This window comes from Argopecten irradians, chromosome 3 (genome assembly GCF_041381155.1).
Source record: "Argopecten irradians isolate NY chromosome 3, Ai_NY, whole genome shotgun sequence".
NCBI classification, from domain to species: domain Eukaryota; kingdom Metazoa; phylum Mollusca; class Bivalvia; order Pectinida; family Pectinidae; genus Argopecten; species Argopecten irradians.
The window spans coordinates 41,022,839-41,044,319 of NC_091136.1; the positions used below are offsets into that span (position 1 = coordinate 41,022,839).

The 21,481-nt window shown below is 35.4% G+C and overlaps 1 protein-coding gene across 1 annotated transcript; it reads left to right on the plus strand.

Annotated features, from left to right (window-relative positions):
- Positions 1-533: 533 nt before the first annotated feature.
- On the plus strand, positions 534-18,761 carry LOC138318613 (rho-related GTP-binding protein RhoU-like). Its single transcript, XM_069261121.1, has 3 exons — positions 534-1,077; positions 3,697-3,755; positions 14,057-18,761. Exons 1-3 carry the CDS (start codon positions 891-893, stop codon positions 14,546-14,548), a joined length of 738 nt encoding a protein of 245 aa, XP_069117222.1. The 5' UTR covers positions 534-890; the 3' UTR covers positions 14,549-18,761.
- The last annotated feature ends 2,720 nt before the right edge of the window (positions 18,762-21,481 follow it).

The following is a 21,481-nucleotide window of genomic DNA, read 5'->3' on the forward strand; positions in this document are numbered from 1 at the left end:
CATGGAGAAATTGTTTCATTGTTCATTGTTATTGTACAAACAGGTGACATTTTTCAGAAATATTTGGCATATTTTACAGAAGAAAATTGCAGTTTATTCAAGGGAGAAATAAACATAAGCTTAAAAATATACGATATTTGATAATTCTTAGCTTGTACAAGAGCAAAACTTCTCCACGTTATCGGACAGGAGTTTATCAACATTTACAAGCCGGTGTTTTACTGTTATCACGAAGGCGAATGGTGTGCCGATCATCGAGCTATTTTTTTAAGTCAAACTAAACCTGCATAACAAATGAATTAATTACTATAGCTCAATGTCTGGCTGTCTAGCTTCTTACGTGTGTTATCTGCGTCAGTCCAGGTAATAGAGATATACACTATGTAAATATCGAAAACTTGAATGGTCGATCAGACCAGTGTCGTAAGCACGTGCTGATCATGAGAAAACGTTTTAAAAGAAATCGGTCATCCGTTCTTAAGACCGGGACTGTGCTCGAAAGTACTTGTATTGTATAAGACTTCTCTTAGATCGGCAAAGCACAGGTATATATAGATATAAAATATACGGTTTGAATGAACGACAATGTTAGTCATAGCCAACAGCCAATCAGAGGCGTCGACACAGTGATTCATAGATTGACGTTTCTCGCTGAACACGACCATTCGACGCTGAGTCCTATACGAGACAGGTTGTGTGTGCAGGGATTTTAACTAAACCAGTATGATTTAACACGCGTGGATGTTTGACAGCTGGGATACCTTAACATAGACTGTCGCATCTACCTTTAGGCACGCGGATACACGAATTCTGAGTGGCGACATCAGTTTGGACTCCTTTTGAAGTAGTTAGACTAAAACACTAGTTTCACTTTTACCCCTTGTTTGACCATGCCGCCCCAATCCATGATGGACCATAATACGAATCTATTACCTGAGCCTGACGATTGTGGTCAAGCAAAAATAAAATGTGTTTTAGTTGGAGATGGAGCTGTAGGGAAAACGAGTCTTGTAGTCAGTTATACGACAAATGGATATCCCACCGAATACACACCGACAGCCTTCGATAATTATGCAGGTAAGAATTTTACAGGTGATGTACAATGTTGGTAACATATAAACCAGACCTGTGTTATATATACACGTATATAATTGTATATAACAATTAAACTACAGGTGTATGACATTGGTGAACTTAGTACTTCTATATAAAGAACATAGTTTAACACAGTAAGTAAAAGTAAGAAATAATTATACAATATTCTATATCGAATGACAAAACAAAATACAAAAGAGAATTATACAATGTAGCTATCCGGATACGAAAATATTCTGTGATTGCTTACACTTTATATAATAGTCTAGGGAAAGTGTATTCCATGTGAACAAGAATTAAAAAAACTTACCTAAAACTTACAATAGAAGAAAAAGATTAATGCGAAAGGCAGCTGTTTATAAATACATTTCACACGAATCGGCTATCTTTTGAGCCAGTTAAATTTTGGAAGATGCTAATTATCTACAGATGGTATTTTGTGGGGGTCCCATTTGTTTAGAAGTGGTTCCAGGTTAGATAAGATTGGGTCTAGGCCCAGGAGAACTAAGACACTGTTGTCGGAGAAAGGGCTCCAGTTATGTATTGGGTGTCACTCCTGGCTTAGGCAGCCAAGCTATACAGTGGCTGGGGATGTAGTTCTATTAATATAACATTTTCATAAATAAATAAAGACTAGAGAGGCTTGTATCCAGGGCTGGTAGCAGTAATGTGTGATATCCCACAAGACTTATAGAGAAGCTTGTGAAATGAACCTTAATTGAACTTGGAAATATAAATATTTATGTTCTTATCTTGTTGTAATTGAAATACCAGGCTTTATTTCCTGTTTGGGAAGATAAGATTTTGCCTGCAAACAGTTTTCAGTTGATTGCACATTACCATTGTATCATTTTTTCTCAAAATTCTACCTTTGTAACTTTGCTGAAACAAATTTTGTATGAACTGAAAACCTGTTTTAAATATACACAAGTTATTGGTAAATTTCTTGTATGTATCAATTGGTTTTTAAACAAGTATTTGATCCATTGGTTTTTAGGATTAATTTTGTTTCATATATAATCTAAAAAATGAGAATAGAATTTGACAAGGATACTTTATTACTAGCAGAAGTACTGTTTGTTGATATGGATAAAACATATTTGTTTGGTGAGCTATGGTTTATGTCTCTATTAGATAGACGACTAATTGATAGATACTGTGTAGATAATGGTATACCATATAGTTAATGGATCATCAATTTGTATGGCTGACACCCACAGTTTCTCACCATCCATCTTGTAAACGTGTGTGAGTGGGGGTGGGGCACTAATTAGACTACTTATCAGAAACACCTGGAACCCTAATACACTAAAAGGAAACTCTTTGTTTACCTGTGTAGCTCATCAGAATAATTACCTGGCCAAGTAGAAAGTTTTTCATTATATACCTGTCAGGTAAAAAAAGTCGTGACCTGTTCAACTGACCTAAATTATTGTTTTTTAGACAGGTGATATATTAGACAAACCTGTCTATACTTTTAAAGGAATTCAAATAGGTTCAGGTTTATTTTCCTTTTAAATTATCATATTTTGAAATTATTCACCTTGTCAAAAGTTGAACTTGTCACATAAAAATATTTTATAGTTGTGTATTTTGGTTTGTAAATGGATGCTGAGTGTGACTTGTGTAGACGATAAAATTTTCCACTAGTGCATTCAAACTTTAATTCATTCAGAAAACTCCTGAATAAATATCATGAATCTAGGTCATTTTTTCATACATAGCCCTCATAGGTAAGCAAACAGGATCCCAACTTTAATATATCGTAACCGCTTTATATATGAATGATTTCTCTTCACAGAGGACCCCGTTCAGTCTGTGTTTACACTGTACACGATTCATTGATATAAAGCTGCCATTTAAAAATCTGCCTATGATGTCTACAAACACTTCAAATGAACTCCCCTCGAAAAACGAACATGGGACAAATCATCAAATCATCTTGGTTTTATGAATCGAGATTTTATTATGTATATCCCACAGATAAAGATTTAGGGTGGTTTTATAGGTGTAGGTATATTTGTTAAGGACAAATTTGGTAAAGAGTAGCTAAATACAAGGTAGTGGATAACAGGCGTCAGTGTTGTCAATTCTACGGTCAGTCATAAAGATCTCGAGACGCTGGACAAACTGACCACTGTTTTTAGTAGACTTATCATATTGTGTAGCACTTGACATCAGGTTTATAAATATCTATGTGATTATAAACGGTAGATCAACATAATTTACCTCTACTGAGATAGTGTAAACAGACTGATAATGACCGACATTGATTTCTAACTTACCTCGGGTATTAGTAAACATGTCTCCATTTTATATGTAGCAACTGATGACATCATGGTCTCTTAAATATAAAAAATCAGGTGACAAAGTAAACACAACAAAAAATTGTTTTCCCCAACAGAAAGTTTTTTAAGATTTCTCAGTATAGACACAGAAATTTACTGTTCTTAATAATTTTGATATGAACCATATATAAGTGTAGATAATTACTGGTATATCTCTGGCTATACTCAAAAGCTGATAAATTATTAATTTGAATTTTTACTCAACAGCTGACAAATTATATTCATTTGAATTTTTCTTTTGTTACTTTGACAGTTGTCGTGACGGTGGATGGGTCACCAGTTCGACTGCAGCTTTGTGATACGGCCGGCCAGGTGAGTTGATAGCACACAATCAGCTGACGTTGTGTAATCACATGATTCACACTTACCTGTACACAACAGGTGCCCTGCCCCTAAACCCAAATTAGCAAACAACATTGGCAATCACGCCTCGTAAGACACTATTGTCTATGTCGTTTTATGACGGCTATATATAGACGCAAACTACTCAAAGTTTATGTCATAGGTATAATAAGCTGTTGGAAAATATTTATAGATTTTACAGGTCACTCAATGACTGTACACTGTCCATCTGCTGCCATTGTGTAATCATGGATTAACAGTAAATATCAGTTGATAATGGAGGTAACGAGTTGAAGAAGTCCCATAATTACAGAGAATTCAATCCTGATTCAGTGAATATTGATTTTCTTTGATGGCTTAAATTTCAACGATGCAATCATTTTTTGTTTGAATTAAAAAAAAAAGTGAATTAAGTGTGTTTTTCTAATGGAATTAATTGCCACAACTATTAATCAATTGCTTCCTAAAAGATTAATAACAAAAAAATTGCCATTGTTTATGAAATTCAATTTCTTGGGGAAAATTTGAAAATTTGAAACGTTCCAAATTGTCATCAGTTATTGTACAGGTGTAAATCGGTAGCTGTTAATGGAGATGACTCACTCTCATTGGTGACCGAGTGTTTACCTTCCAAACGACTCGATTCAACCAGGTAGCCCCCTAATTATGTACGAGAGCTTGACAAATGCTTGTTTCCATGACTTCGATAAAAGTCATGACAAAACCTCGATGAATTTGAAAATTGACTTGTCGGGAATCGTCTCTACTTGATGATTCACTGATGAGGAAAAAATGTTCTATAAGAATTTTTTCAAGCGTTGCACATTTGAGTTCACCGAGAAGGAATAAGTTTGGGGGAATCTTTTGTTGGTAACATATAAACCTATTGTAGTGTTAATGTGATTCGCAGATAAAAACACATTCCCAACATAACTGATCATTTGTTCAGTATGCTTTTGATATCAAATTCAAATTGATCCATTAGCTCATGGCATTTGATAATGGAGTATATTTAATTAAATTAACATACGAAAATGTCACTGGGTCTTTTAAGATATGATATTAGCTAGTTGTATAAGGAATCTGCGAAAGATGCAATGTACACTTAAAGCAAGAAATATTGAAGCACAGAGGAATTTACACAGATCACATAAGTTATATTTTTATGAATGAAAATCCACAAGTGGTAATTTTGCATGCCAACATGATACAAACAAACTGTGGCTGTGGTGTGTCAGGAAGCAAGTTTCTCACGAAGAACTAGTCCAGTTTACTCTAAAAAAAATTCCTGTGTATCTTTAGATATAGGGAGCCCTGTAATTAAGCATTATTACTCGTCTCTTTGCTCATTGTGATTTTCACGTTAATGCCAAATTGTCCGATCTAATGATGGCGTGTGTGTAGCCAGTTGTTTTTGTCTAAAAAAAATTTAAACACGCACACAAAACAAAATCGGTAATAATCATCTTATTGTCTGTTTTGACAACCCAATTTTACGTTAACGTAGGTCAGATAAAAGAAGTGAAAGAGTGAAGTAGAAAATTCAGAGGGAGAAATCTGTACTTTAAATTGAATGCTGTTTTTCGGATCATACTTACTAGTAACTTCATAACTTAAATCTTGATGAAGATTTGGGACTTTAAAAATTTAAAAAAATAAAATTTTAGCTAGTAAAATAGTTGTCATGCAATGAAATTGTTCAAAATCCAAGCGATTGAGGTGTATTTATAGGAACAGGTTTGAGAAAGAAGGTTTAAATACGAGCCTGTTAGTTTGGGTACGGGCCAATAAATTCATTAGCTCAGAGTTATGGGTGATCGAGATAATGTGACTTTGTTATATCGGTAAACTTTCTCGGTGACCAAACATATGTATCCACCCATAAACCAGCCTCGGAAGGTCTTACTTAAAAATCATCTTACCAATACCTCGTTACCTGTAATTCAGGTATACCTCGACAGGTGTGTAGAGAATACTCTCTCATACACCTTAAGTTTGTCCACGGGCAAAAACCTGTCTTACATATATAGGTAGTAATTTGAATAAACACAGGTATATTTAGGCAAGATTGTAACTGAATATTAGAGTTTGCTTTTAAGAATAAGAGCTGTTTTCTCATTTAATACCTTGACCTGTAAATAGGTTTCTACTGATTTGAAAGTTTTTTCATCAAATAAAGGATTTAATAAATCGGTCGGTTATTAGGCAAGTCTGCCAAGAAATTCCTATGTATGTAGGTCAAGATCTAGAAGTGAACCATTAAAGGTTCCCAAATATGTTGAAACATTATCAAACTAAAAATCTGCTTTTACAAAAAACGATATTTATTTTTTTATCATAAGGTAAATAAAGTTTAAAAAGTGTATTTAGAATTTCTACCTAGGACCCTCTTCATGTAGCTCCTATATTGAATGCTTTATGGAATATCTCCTAGATATAAATAAAAAAAAGTTTAATATACTATGTTGTGAAGGGATGATTTTAACTAGATTTAAATGCTGAATGTTTTCATTGATGTATATCCTATTAACATTTTAGGTTAGATATGTTAAAAACTGACAACATTTTATTTTGATAATTTAAAGTGAAGGGAGACTGTGGTTGGTACGGGATAGTAAGATTGATACAAGGATAATGTCCATCTAATTCAACTCCCAATAAACACTCGGAGATGTTTACCATCAAGTTTCTATTTTCCATCAGTACTGTCCTTAGCCTGGCACTGACTGGTCACCCTAATGTCCAGTACCTGGACTTGACCTTTAAATACCGAACTTTATCGGTCAGCGATTATATGAATGTAGCCTTCGGCTTTTGTGTTTGCTATTTAAGCAATTACAGACACTTGACAAGCCACATATACTTAACAAGCGTGAAAATTGAAAGTGACAACATATTTTTTCCGGCGTAAACTTTTGAACTTTTTAAATGTTTTCATTAACAATTGAGAAATTTATATAAAAGGTGTACATATTTATTTTCTGGGTTGTATTTTCTCAAGCTGTATCGAAAGCAGTGTTTTATGATTTGTACACACAAATTGATTTCTTGAACTTCAAATATACAGATAAGTTATGCTTAATTTCAATAGAGTTGATACAACTAATTAAAAGTTGGATTGAACTGAAGTTACAATATTCCAGATTTCTTTGCATGTTAGTTGACAAACGATTCAGGATGATCAAATTATTTGCGTCTGATCCAGTACTTCACCAGTAAGAGCTGTTTCAAATTAAAGCTCTTGACAAGAGAAACATGTAATGAAACATTGAAATTACTGTTATACAGTAATTGTAGTGTAGTCCATAGACCTGTGTGTAGTTGTATATGGAGTGGCCAGTTAGTGTATTAAGGAGAATATTGAAAGTGATGTCTCAAAATAAAATTGGTATGAACACAGGATACCACTTAAACCAGGTGATGGCCGAAATGTTGGACAGCTTGACCGATGACTAATTAGGCCCTGTCCTTGTGTTTACCTGGTACGACAGGTGTTGGACAGGTACCTCTAGCCATGGGTCAGTAATTGACCACTATAGGTTAGTGGACTGTGTCACTTCACCTTAGAAACTTCAGTGGTCAGTTTCTCACCTCTACTGACTACGTAAGGTCAAACCTCGGGCCTGGTCAGAAATCTTAATGACCAATCTGTTCACAACATATTTTGATTCATAGGTTAACAATCATAGGTACAAACATGGTGTAGCTTTATCACAAACACATAACCATAACTTCGCCGATGGTTATATCAAATAAATTCATTTTGTGAGCATTTATTGTCCAATCAGCCAACTGACACTCCAGCTTTTCAGTGCCACTAGTCTATCTTAGTACTGTAGCGTCTAACTCTGTCTCACAAGACCCACCTGAGTACTGTTCACAAAGTCAGTGGTTTATCTCAGGGAACTCTGGTTTTACTCCACTACCAAACCCAGCAACTATGTCTTTGAATGACTTTGACTTGATGTCAGACTCCCAACAAGATACTTGGGCTATGATAAAAAAAGTACACTTGTATTTGAAGTGATGTCTACTAAAACTTGTTTAGTAGAGCATCTTTATTGTATTTCATATTGATTAAATGTCAGCCCAAGTATAAATAAACATGTTTCAAGCTGGAGCAGTCCTGATAATCCCTCTAGAATCGATGAAAAACTACTGCAAAGCTTCCAGGACACCATGATCATTCACTCTAATGAGAATTGGTAGTCTCATACCATTGATTGTCAGCTCGATCTGCTGAGTCTGCGTTTTTGAAATGAAGTGCTTTTCTTCTACATGAATTAGTGTTCAAATATTAACCTGACTCCTGGAGTTTTACATCAACCTTCCATCAATCTGCAATGCTGTCCTAGAAGGTATATCAATATCTCAGATGCTCGCTACATCTATTTGTTGATCTGACTCAGACTTTTCTTATCATGAATATCCTTGTAGCATTAGAATATGCAATTCCTGTCCCAAATTAGCTGTCTGGGAAACCCAAGGAAGCATTACTCGACCGCTAAATACATGTAAAATGTAAATTGGAACCGTCTGGAAATGAAATGCAGAATCCTTGAGGTTGTATTTAGTTAGCCAGGACCTGCTGGCAATCCTGACATTCATATTGTATAAAATGTCTTCTGAGCAGTGAATGACCTTCCCCAATTACCGTCTTGCAGTTTATTATGATCAAATGTTACTACCACATATGTGTAAAATGGGGAGAAGCGGGTGAGTGGGTTATCAAATCTTTTAGGGTTTTTGTTTCTCTATGTCTGGAAACTTCATTACATTAACAGACAATTACAGAGCTGACGGATTAAAACTCAAAAGATATGGATTTGGTTGGTTGTCTACCCAATATGAATGGAAATAAGGTTTTCAGTTTAAATTCATTCTCAAAATTTGTCTCTTCTTACTATCATGACCAGGTATAATTCTTTGGCCATCATAGAAATGCAAACAAAAGAAATTGACATCGCACAATTCTTAGGTGATTAAATTTGGTTAATACTCTGGATGAATTATTCACAATGTTGAACCTGGCAGCTGCCAGAGCCAGAAAACTTTTGGCCCTACATAAGGCTGGTATTATTCAGTCACGTGAGTTCACCAGGTTCACCAGGACAGGACTATTACCTGCTTACGTCCCTATTGATGTTAAAGGCTTGGTCAAGTACAGGGTTGACCAGGTCACTTGTGTCCGTTTTATTTTTATCCCCGATATCGACAGTACATTAAAACAACTTGAGTGTCATAAGTATAAAATTCACTCGGAGTGGTACAAAGTTAGAACTGGTACCAGGGGACAAACCCTTGGAAGGTTACTTTTGTTTTCTTAGGCGCTTACACCGGATTAACCTCTGAATATACACCTGTTAAAGCCTTTGAGCACCCTGAACGATCACCCATTCAAAATAAACCAGCTATACAAAGCCTAATTTTGTGTTACGAACACAAAATTCTGCTTTTGAATTTTTCATTTAGAAAATGAATGGAATTATCCCATTAGCTGGAAGCTTATAATTTGTTTTCATCCTTGCGTAACTGTGTTTAAAACGGATATATTTTATTATTTTGTTCCGCTTTTGATATGACATTGAATTCCCTCAAGCCATCATATTTCAAAAGCCCTAATTGAGTATTACATATGATACATCTTTTGGTCTGCCGAATGTTTTTCTAAAAATTGATAACTTCTACAAGATTTGGTAAATGTTATTTTTGAGATTTACCAGAGCTTAGCTCTAAAAATATCAAAACAATCTGAATATATTTCATTAATGATAATCCAGTCTTTAAGGTAACTATTTTGTATATCTCGTTAACCATTATCAATATAACACATTCAGCCCTGGAATTTCATAATGGACTGTTCTAATCCTTGATTGAGAAGAGTCTAATTGTGTCTTCAGGGTTGAATGGCTTAATGCTTGACCAAGATTCATTTTCTGAAGTTATGTTGAAATTTAATTTTCTTTGCATAGTTTCATGGAAATTAAGGAATAAACTCAATACTGCCTCTAGTAATCTTGCCAATATTTCAGATTTTAAAGATACAGGGGTTCTATATAATAAGTTCTCCTCTGGATTTGAAGAATGTGTTTTATCTTTTGGGTTTATCAATATGTGCCCTAGTTTTTTTCGTCTTATGTAAGTTTTGAAATGTTTGGGATACAATCTGATATAAATCTGACTGAAGATGCTGAGGCATTACCTGTGTCTACGGATGTATTTATCGGTACCATCTCCTTATGTGATTCATACTCCAGGGCACTCGTCTTTAAACATAAAACAGTTTTATATATTATACTTAGTAACATAGGAAGGAACTCTGATGAAACAGAGATCATGTTTTATGTTCTCAGAAATTCAAAGCTTAAATGATTAGTTAGCTTAGTGGAAAAAGAGATCAAGACAGCTCCTCACAATTGTTTTCAGTACAATTGAAGTAGGCTTGTATAATTATGCTATCTGTCCATCAAATCGCGATGTCCAGTTATAATGACTATACCATCAGACAACTATCCTAAGGGCGCCAGCTGATTCATCAAAAGGTCACATAAGGTCACATAGATCTGTATTTGGGCCTGCAGGCCACATTTGCTGTCAGGCACGGGTCAAGGGACACCTTCGTAAAGCACCTGCCTATTGTACTAATTAGTATGGCAAGGCTTGGTACTTGGTGCTTTATTTTTCAATTTCTGCTTTAAAGATTTATTTATTTTTATGTTTTTGTTTCTCTATTATGATTTTTAATTCCGAAAAATCTTTATAATGTATTGGAATGAAAAAATAATTTATTCATTATTGAACTGTACCTCCATGATCCATCAGAAATGTTTCGTAACAGAACCTTTTAAATGGCCTTTTCAATAAAACTTATTAGTGTCTGTCATTGAGCCGTTACTTATCTTAATTTTGACGAAGGAAAAAAATGACAATGTCAAGATTCAATTTCCAAAACAGTACTTAAGATTTATTGTCTCCATACATTCCTCCATACTGAGTGCTCTTTATGACAATTCAATTTGCGGTTGATATCTTTACGACACTGAGAAGCCATTATCAGATGTGTGTAATGTACTGATTAATCAATACATCGGCTGCTTGGTGATTACCTCTACTGCCAGCACTTCTTCTGTATTTATGTGGTTTATATGGAAATTGGCGGTGATTTTAAGCTATTGTCGTGATGTGAGTCACCATGCCAAAGCTAGCGGCAATCGTCGAACCATGGACATTCATTACAAGCACACGTAATACATATTTATATATATCTATACTTTGACAGTAGATGATAAAAAAGACATTCTAGAGATCTATTCATGAACACATTACTGAAAAATGTCTTTTATGGACTCGCAGATGGCAGATATTGTTTCTCAGGAATTTCATTTAGGTTTATAAAAAGCTATTATGCTTATTAAAAAATTATTTGTATACTTTAAAAAGTTCCCATTTGACTTGTACCTGAGGGTAAACACCCCGATGAAACAGTATTTAAATTGGGTAAATTGGTTCAGTGTTTCAGATGAATGGATATATAGCATGTATTGAGCCATTCAAGCATCCAAAAGATTCGGATATATCCGTTTTTGGCGATATAGGGTATTGTGACGGTGCAATGGACCACACACCCGAGCACCCAACACCGCCATTGTATACGGGTCAATTTCCCAAAGGGAATTTAAACATACACAAACCATAGGAAATGTTACACGGTGCAAACTTCTGTAACGTTAAATGGGTCAGCTCTCTGTAATTGTGTGACCCTTGGTGGATAAAACTGTATGAATCAACACTCGTATTACTTCTTTATAAAGCTTTATAGAAAACCATAAACAGACATATCCTGACCTAGCAGATCTAGACTTTATTCTAGAAATTCATGCTTTTTTATGATTGCTAATATTAAAGTAGTCATTGCAAATGCTGACTCTGTCAGAGTGCTTATTTGCTAGAATCAATTTACAATAAGTTTGTTTACTCTAAATAAGCTGTCCATTACCTGATGCCTGCATAAATGAAACAACAATGCTTGCTCCTAACTCTCAGTCTCTGTGGAAAAAAGTTGGGAACTTTGCTGAATCAAATTGCTTTAAAACCAATAAAAATATAATAGATGGAGATACGTAAATATTTGTTTTTCAAATTAGTTTTAACCTTAGAAAAAAATTAAGATTTTGAATATGATTGCTGTACAGTACTTTATATTCTCTGTATGGAATACTTCTTTGTTAAACAAATCCTGTAGTCTTAAACTTCATGTTGATGATGTCAAGACACTTCAGAAATACTTTCTTTCTGACAGTTGATGAAAGCGTTTTTTTGTGTGAAATGGTTAACTTATCATTTTTTCCTTTTTATCCAAACCTGACCCGCCATCACCATTACCTCCTACCACGGTCTGGAGTCAAAGAACTCAGTGTTATCAACAATATCACAGTCCGTCTAGAACCTGGCCCAATAATACTGAGTTCCTGGTGGTAGAGAGACAAGGGAATAAGGGAATGTGTTGTATTATTGCAGCCAAGATGTTTTGTTGTTGTGCAAACCTTGCCCTCCCCGACTCCCCATCTCCCCCCCTCCCCCCCCTCACCAATCTTCCAACATAGCTCTACTCTCTGTGGTACAGTCAAGTTTGGCTCATGACAGCTGATCCACAGCAAAGATGTTGAGTTAGTCATGCAGGGAATTTCCTCCTCGAAAGTAATAATCTGGACTTTTTTTTTTGTGTTGAAACGTCAGTTTTTTGTGTTGAAACGTCAGCTTAGACAAAAAACATTCGCTAGAAAACTTGTTTTTTCATTCCATTCTTTACTGAATACCACAGTATATTCATCTTTTTGGTAAAAGTTTTAGTATAGCTTAAAAATGATTGAGTGTTGACTTTAATATTATAATGGATGGTTAAAAAGAAAATGGCACACCAACTGCAGATAAGGAAAAATATAAATGATATTTAGTATGAGCACAATAGTGTGTTTGTGTGGACAGTAACAATATTTCATTCAAAGAGGGCAGATAACTTTCCTGCCACCACTTACATGGAACTCATCTTGATATACCACATTTATACTCCTATAATTTATCAAATAAATAGTTACGAGTGAGTGGTAAAATAAATTTTGTCAGATTTAATGATTATTGGGTTCGATAAGTGTAAGATTGCAAACCCTAGCTATGAGTCATCATCTCCCTAAAGTTTAGCTTTTTGTAGCGTTTATAAATATAGTACCCATCTGTTAAGCGATGGTGCGTGTTGATAAATTTACAGGCTCAGAGGAGCTAGCTGGTAAAGATAGTTGTGTATTAGGCCCAATATGTTTATACTACAGTACAAGTTCACACTGTAGTCGATATGCAGAGCTGGCAGAATTTGGAATATCAAAACCTGAATCCTCTAATGTTGTTACAAGAATCTTTAATGGTTAACCTTGGTCATTTGGCTGAGGCAGCTGGCAGCCTAGTTGCCAGGGGAGATAAGCATTCATCTGATAATCAGTACAAACTAAAAACGCATTATATAAAACCACAGATATATCTTTGGTTCAGAACACAAAAACCACCTCACTGGCTCAAAAAAAATCCCGCAATCTCCACAGGGAAAATTTTGTAGGGTGCCCTCAATACTGGTGATTATAAGTTGGCACGGTTTTAAGGATTTTATTCTGCGAGACTATCTAAATAGGATGGATTATTACCTAAAGGTGTCAGATTATCCGACTGAAAATTACCATGTGACATACCGATTAACTTATCAAAACCAGATGATAGCTTTAAAGAGGCTGTCAGAATTTCGGAAACTTTTAGGCACTTTGTTTTTCTTATATTGTATAATACCCAATTAAAACCATTTTAGAATCAGCTGCCAAATTCATGTGAAACACAGATACCAAGCATGTAGAGCACTGTCGACACTAAACTAGACCTGATTTTGGTTAATTTCAAGTTCAAAAGTTTTATGGTGAAAGTTTTTATACCTTTGACCTGACATTCAGCAATGGGGAAACTAGCAGCCAAATCGAAATCAACCTTGAAATCTCAGATTTAGAGTTTTAAAACTTACTCATATCATCTCTTTGTACTATCAAACATTTTCAATTCAGCATTTTGATGAGTTAAATATTTGATAACACAGCACATTTAATCTTTTATTGGGAAATTAGGTAGCCTTAATGGATAATTTATTGTTCAGTTTTTAACTTGTGCAAATAATCAAATTTTGTTCAAACTGTTTAACTGCCATAATTAATGTTGTGTTTATGTTTTGTCTGTTGTAGGATGACTTTGACTCGCTGCGGCCGCTCTGCTACCCCAACACCGACGCTTTCCTCCTGTGTTTTAGTGTTGTAACACCAACGTCATTTCACAATATATCTGAAAAGTGGGTACCGGAGGTGAGAAAACATTGCCCAAAAGCTCCAATTATTCTGGTTGGCACACAGTGTGACCTTCGTAATGATGTCAAAGTGCTTATCGAACTCGCCCATTACAAAGAGCAACCAATCCCTGAATCGGAAGCACAGGCACTTGCTGAGCGAATCGGGGCAAGTTACATCGAGTGTTCATCGCTTACACAGAGAAACCTCAAGGAGGTTTTTGATACAGCATTACTGTCAGCCCTTAAACTTACAGGACCCTTAAAAAGGACAAAGAGCTCTCGGAGATCAAAAAAGGGCAAAAAGCAACACGAACAATCGCCACCGCCAATGGTGTCGGGCAAGCCTTGTGCCAAGAAAACTGGATGGAAACGATTTTGTTGTTTTATGTGAGCTTTATTAGACTGCATTAAAGAAGCAAATTCAACTGTCGTTTGGAAGGTTTGTTAAAAAAATAAATGTCTACAGACTTGCAACAGACACTTGATGTTCAATTCTGCAATATAGCAATACAGACATGTGCTAATCAAATTGTGTGACATGTGATGGATGGGCTAGACTCGCACCCCTGTGTGTATTGGTCATTTACCTGTACGTATACACACCTAACGAGTATTTGATGCGTCTGTCGGGCCAAAATGTACAACGGGAATTGCACTGACAAACTGTCAACTGTCGTTGAGTCACAAAACTAAGACGGATGACATCGCTTTTTAGGCAGGTTGATTGTGTATTATAAATTAATTTATCAATAAGAGAATGAGCACATGTTCGTACAAATGTTTTAATGCAGAGTGTGTGAGTCATGTGACAGATGATGCTTGCGACAGCAATAGAGTGCAAACGGCAAGGTTGGTGTGCGAGAGAGACGAGACTTTGTTATTACATGTATAGGCTGTTGCGTGTTGAAGTGTGCTAATGTATTGAGGCTCAAGTGATAGGTTGAGTTTTGTATTTAAGTGATAAAATGATGCCTGGTTTGTGAGATATGCATCCTTAACTGTTTCCATGTTGATTTCAGAAAATGCCAGCCTCATAGCAAAAACAATTATGCTGTGCTTTTGAAATGAAAACAATTGAAAATCATTACAAAGTTTTATTGCCTCGTTTCCTTCTTGTTTGGGGAGATTTATTAATGGCGCAGAAGGAAATCTATTCAAAATTTCAAAATGAAAAATTGAAAAGACAAATGTAATTGTTGATGGTTGATGAACCTTAGGGATCAACTGGCATGGGAAAATATGTGGTATGTAGTTTCTTTATAACAGTCGTCATAATATGTATCGGTAGTCTGTATATAGGGTATTGAATGCCTTTTACCTGTGAATAATCTAAAGAGTCTTTTGTTTCCTGCCTACCCATACTCCACTATCAGATCAAGGTACTCTTTTATAACTTGTGGCAGTGTTTTTATCGCACACCTATCAGAATTTGGGTATCCTTTTTAACTATTTAGGCTATCTGGCGTAGTGATATGGATCTCTGACTTTGTCACCTACCCGTATTCATACACACGAGAGCCTTATCAGGTCTGTAGATATGGCCACCATTATCACGGCCACATTTCCTGATTCCTGATTCTGTCATTGCCTGGCTTTGTACCCACTACTGTTGGTACCATGCCCAATCCTTGGTCCAGTTGATGAACTAGTTCATGTGACAAGTTCAACAGGCTGTGAATTTTTCAATCGAGGTGTCGAAAACTTTACAAAGCACATTTACCTAAAGGTTATCATTCTTTTCAACACTATACCACAAGATATCGTACTTATTAATATTATGACAAGTTCTTCCCGATATCGACTTAATTTGCATGGTCTAGAATTTTTTATATGGTCCTCCAATGTTTTACTATATCATTCCTTTGTAACATCTCCAACTGCAATAAATCAGGATTTCATCACGTCTGGCTCATCAAATCTTTTGCATAATATCTGCCAGACTTATCAAATGTACATCCAATTTATTCCTGCCAATCATGATTAAATTGATTTAATTATCAATTTGAATTAAATTAATAAATTAGTCAAAAATGAAATAATCCTTATGAAAGATCTAGTAACTTACTTTTGATTAAACCTGTAAAAAATGTTTCTAGAACAAAACTTCTCCAAGTTTTGAAGAGTCAAAAAATCGTATAAATCAAAGAAATTTTAAGGCATATTTGTTGTTATAGCAAAATGTAAAGTCTGGATTTTTCGATCTTCTACTTTACTATGGAAGTTTTTGTCCCTCCAAAAATTTGTTTATGACATGAATGCCTCCCCTTATACTTACATTCACTCAACTACCCCCTACCCGATGCCCCTCCCATATACCTCTCCCTACCCCCGTGCCCCTCCCTACCCCTATGCCCTCCCAGATACCCCTTCCCTACCCTGATGCCCTTCCCACATACCCCTCCCTACCCCTGTGCCCCTCCATACACCCTTTCTGTTCCTAGTCATCTGTCCCATCACCACTGAAGTGATTCCAATTCTCGACTCCTTTCCTTTCTCTGGAATTAGATGATTTATTTAACTCTAGTTTTATTAATTGAAGAAAATGGTGCTGATTACATTTAACAATACTAATGAATTTTCCTTTTTTATAGATATTTTATTTGAACCACAATGATGACAAAGGTTCTCAGTAGAACTTAGTAGCTTACATGTACTGTCACAAACATTTCACTGTTGTGTAAGGGAACAAGATATTTCAGCAAGTTTGTACTTAAAATTAGCATAATGAACAATTTTATCAGACTGAAAATCTGCTTATCTCAAATATGTACCAAAGCAAATCAGAACATCAATCTTTACTCTTCAACTTTGTTGCATAGAAGTACTTTTGAGGATACATTTAATTTTTATGTTGTTCCTCAAAATTGTTTTGGATTTAATAAGCTCTTGCTTATGAACTTTCGATGTACATCCTTTATACTATATGGAGTGCATGTTGTTTTCTGATTCTACTATTGCATGTTCAAACTACTTTTGTCACTGTAGAATACTTTAAGTTGAACCTGTTTTTAACCTGAGTTTCCTCTGACCCTTGCACCAAACTTGAATATTCTGGCAGATAGTCAAAATATCTGGTGTCAGGGCCAGAGGAAATTTGTAGTACCTGTTTGACACACCTGTACAGGTAGACACAGGTAGATTTGATGATAAGCAGATCGGGCAGTCCTATATGTGTTATATGTATAAATGAGATGCTCACCTGTTGCAGGTGTGATGTCCCCCTGTTATTATGCTCTCATGTCTTTCATTCATGTTTGTAATGTAGATTGAATGTCCTGCAGGCGAATCTGGAACTAGTCCCATCGAATTGCTTGCATTGTGAAGGTCAAGGCCAAATGGTTTGCTTTAAAAGGCCAAGGCCATCTTGTTTTTGCTTGAGCTCAGTAATAGGAACATTTCTAAATTCTTATTCTTTGTAAATAATCTTCTTTTATTTCAATTAAAATTAAACTAGGGCTTAAATTTTCTTTCAATGGTTTTGTAAATAGAAAAATGGTTTCATTATTGTCTAAATTGAACAAGAGTCATAGGAAACATGAAATTTTAATTTGATTGATTTGAAGCCAATTAGCAAGAGCTCTTACATCAATTTTACAAGAAGCAATTACTTTGTAGATAAGTTGTTCTGTACTAAAAAGCTTGTTGGGAAATTCAAAGTAAAAATCTACACATTTTAAAACTTACAAAATGAGATTTTTATCATAAATTAATTGATGATGTGTATATTTATATATTTTGTACAAGAAAAGTGCCTTTTAATGAGTAGAAGTGTTGGCTAACTCAACGTTGCCATTACTCTGTATGACAGAAGTCTAGTATACATTATATAGTCTGTGAAAGAATTTAGGTTGGGCAATAATTGGAAATTTTTCCCACTGAAATATGTTTGTAAACATTTTGAATTCACTGGCAAATGTTTACAAAAATAGAAACGTGATTGTGGCCGTTTTGAAAAAAAGGTGTCAAGGTGTCAAAATTGCATTGTTCCTTCATCGGTTCTCCACAGTGACTGACTATGTCAAATCGGCTACAAGACAATGAAGTTTGGGAATTAGCGTATTTTATCGGGTCGTGTTCAGTGTTGAGTTGGGTATAAAGTAGGTATCTGTTACTGTAATGTGTCTTCCTATTGTTACCAGGCACGTGTGTCATACGATCGCTATTGTTGACTGGTGTGTTTATAGCACGGAAAAGAATGCAGTAGAAAATGGAGGCGTTAAAACGTTGATCAGATTAGGCCAAGAAAACATTCTGGTAATGTTTGTGTTCTCTGCCAAATTCTTCCCGTTAATGTGCGCGGGTTTACGTTCTGTGTCGTCTGCCATCTAGTATTACGCGATCAATGCCCATAAACTAGAAAATCTTGTGTTGGTATCTGACATTAGAATTTCAATCACAGACTTTTAATGTATTTAGACTTCTGGACATTTTAACGTGTGTGTGACGTCATTGTGTTTAGACTGCTGTCATCAAACAGCGAATGTTCACCACCAACTTACGTCATGTTTACGTCAGAGGCGCGACAGGTTTGCCGAACGTCTCAGTTTTTATATCATTGATTTATTGCCTGTTAAATAAAGATTTCTGAAAGAAACAAAACTGAACTTTTTTGTTTTATTGTTTATGACTTTCACTCATAAATAACACAAATTTAAAGTAATCGATTTCAAAGACTGAAATAATCAATTTCAAGTTTGACTGATTTACTTATCAAAGATGCTCAAACCGTTGCAAGAAAACAACATGGTGATATTCGTTAAATCTGACAAACGTTACGAAAACTAACATTATAGATCCGATTTAAATATTAATACGAGGAGAAATAAGAAAAATGAATTCCCGTCCTGCGTTCATAAGTTACATTGATAAGAAACCACCCAGAGCGTTGCTCCATTTTAAGATGTGTTGGACCATATTCTCTGTTAGCTAGACTAGAGAAACTATTACGTTTCTTGTTGCTTGCGGACATGCTCCGTCAGACGATGATGAAGAAACCAGAGCACTCCTGTAGCTTCAAACTCTACGCCAACATGAACGATGATGTGAAATTCGCCACGGAGGTTGTATTTATCACATAGATCTAATCTTAATGTAGTCCTAAACCAACATACGGAATATACTATTTATAGAATACCTATATTTCATATTGGTATTCTGTATGTCATTTGATTCCTCCATGGAATATCATGAATGTGTATTCCAATGAGCCTAGCTTGATCTCGAACTCTTGAATTACAAGTGCGTAAATTAAAATTCCAGCCTCATTAATGCTAAGTTATGCGTGAATTATTCAACAAATTGGAAACATCCATCTTTTGTTTAGCACGTGCGTGTGCTCTTTTCCTTTGTTTCTTCTGATGCAAGAGCGCAATTTCTTAATGAGGAACCATTCTGTTCTAAAAGTCCTCGGTGCCACATTACGACAAGCAACCAAGACGTAATGTTCAACACAGAGAGTCTGGAGGAATGTTGAGTTCAACATTCCCACGGGACGGGGACTGTCAAAGCTGCTGGCACTAGTGTTGTTATGGAAACCATATGACGCATGAAAATGAGTCCAAAAGAGATGCCACTGAACTCTTTTGATTATACGGTGTTGGTATGCTAGCGGGACAAAGCATATGGCTGCTGCCAGCTTATGTATATATGTACATATAATATCTACATTAGAGATGTAAACATAATCCAATGTATATATCATTATGGACTGGAGTCGACCTAGATTGGACGCTTATGTTATTGGCCTCTGTTAAAGGGACTGGAGGTCTTAGACTATCCGAGATTACTTTGGTATATCGCTTTAAAGGGACTTCCCTACTAATGCACTATTCATAGGCTATTAAAGATTTTCCCAATAAGAATATATGACTCTTTCATATGTACATATGTAGGATAGAACTATTTCACCCGAGGGTACAGAATTTTGGGTCAGAACCGAGGCTTGCCGAGGTTTCTGACCCAAAATTCTGTACCCGAGGGTGGAATAGTTCTATCCAACATAATTTACACATGAAAGAGTTATTTTCTCACATTGCTTGTCGAATTACTTGCACGAAAGGTGAGGCAGCCATTTTGTGACAAAATCTTAACTTCTTAAATAATCGATCGATTTTAAAAATAAGAACGCCATTCGAAAGAGCTCATCAAAGTTTGGTTTATATTCAAAATATAAACAAGAAATCTTAGGTAAAACGGTTTGAAATGCAAATTAAACAAATGAAATGGTAAATAAATCCGACAAATCAATCGAAATAGAAGAAAATGACGTCAACTTTGGCTGACATGACGTCAACTTTGGCTGACATGACGTCATCTTATTGTTTTTACAATATTGTGACGTCACAGCTATGTAAGCTAGATTTATCTTACATAGCTGTCTTTCATGGGACAACTCTATCTTACATGGCTAGCTATGTGAGAATATGTAATATGATGGTTATAGAGAATTCTTCCATATCATAAATCATTACCAGTATATCTATTGTTTAAAACATGACAAGAATTCCTTCTGATGTATAACTACTAACCATGTTGTTTTCTGGAGAGAGTGCGGGAGACCTTTCTTCGTCCATACACTATACTGTAACAAACGGAACTAGTCATTATATAAAGAAATGCTAGCCAATCGCCAATATATATGATTGCAGTTTCGACGGGAATTGTTATTAACTTAACAAGTTGTCATTTAAAATTGTTTCACACTTAACAAAATTCCGAAGTTAATAGTTTTGCGCTGGCTTTTTCTCACAATACCACTGATAATTCCCCAAGATTTTGTTTTATGTCATGAATGAAATCTGGCTCCTAATAAAATGCGTTGAGACGACAAGTTCAAAGTTAATTTACAAATTTTACAAATAAGCGATATCGAATCACTTTAAGATTGTACATGCTGTATGGGAATATTCATTTACGCGTTGCGTGATTGAAGAATTTGTCTAAACCAGAAAGAAATTCTAACAAATTACATCAGACTTGATTGCATTGACCGCGTGATATTGGATCGTTTTTTGAGTAAAAAATCTTATGAAGTTAGTCAGCTCGTATTAAATTATAAAATTTACATTGCACAAGTAATTGCACTCGAGGTGGATCAAAGCCCATAGAAATCCGATTATATACCAGTGTAGATTTCTGTAACGCGAGAATGCGTGCGTACCATCATTGGTATTAAGCCGTCTTGCATGCATATACTACACGAATTGGCTCGGGTCCCTGGAATGGATCACATTAAAACGCCATAGTCTGTCAGAGAAAATGACATGTTTTATAGTCAGGCCAATATAACGTGTTTAAAAGTGTCAGTTACTGGCCTCGATGTACC

What these genes read in the sequence shown, in the direction of transcription:
- LOC138318613 (XM_069261121.1), top strand. Translation starts at nt 891, where the DNA reads ATGCCGCCCCAATCCATGATGGACCATAATACGAATCTATTACCTGAG. An exon ending in AGCCTTCGATAATTATGCAG is followed by an intron (nt 1,078 to 3,696) that starts GTAAGAATTTTA and finishes TTACTTTGACAG; the next exon opens with TTGTCGTGACGGTGGATGGG. An exon ending in TTTGTGATACGGCCGGCCAG is followed by an intron (nt 3,756 to 14,056) that starts GTGAGTTGATAG and finishes TGTCTGTTGTAG; the next exon opens with GATGACTTTGACTCGCTGCG.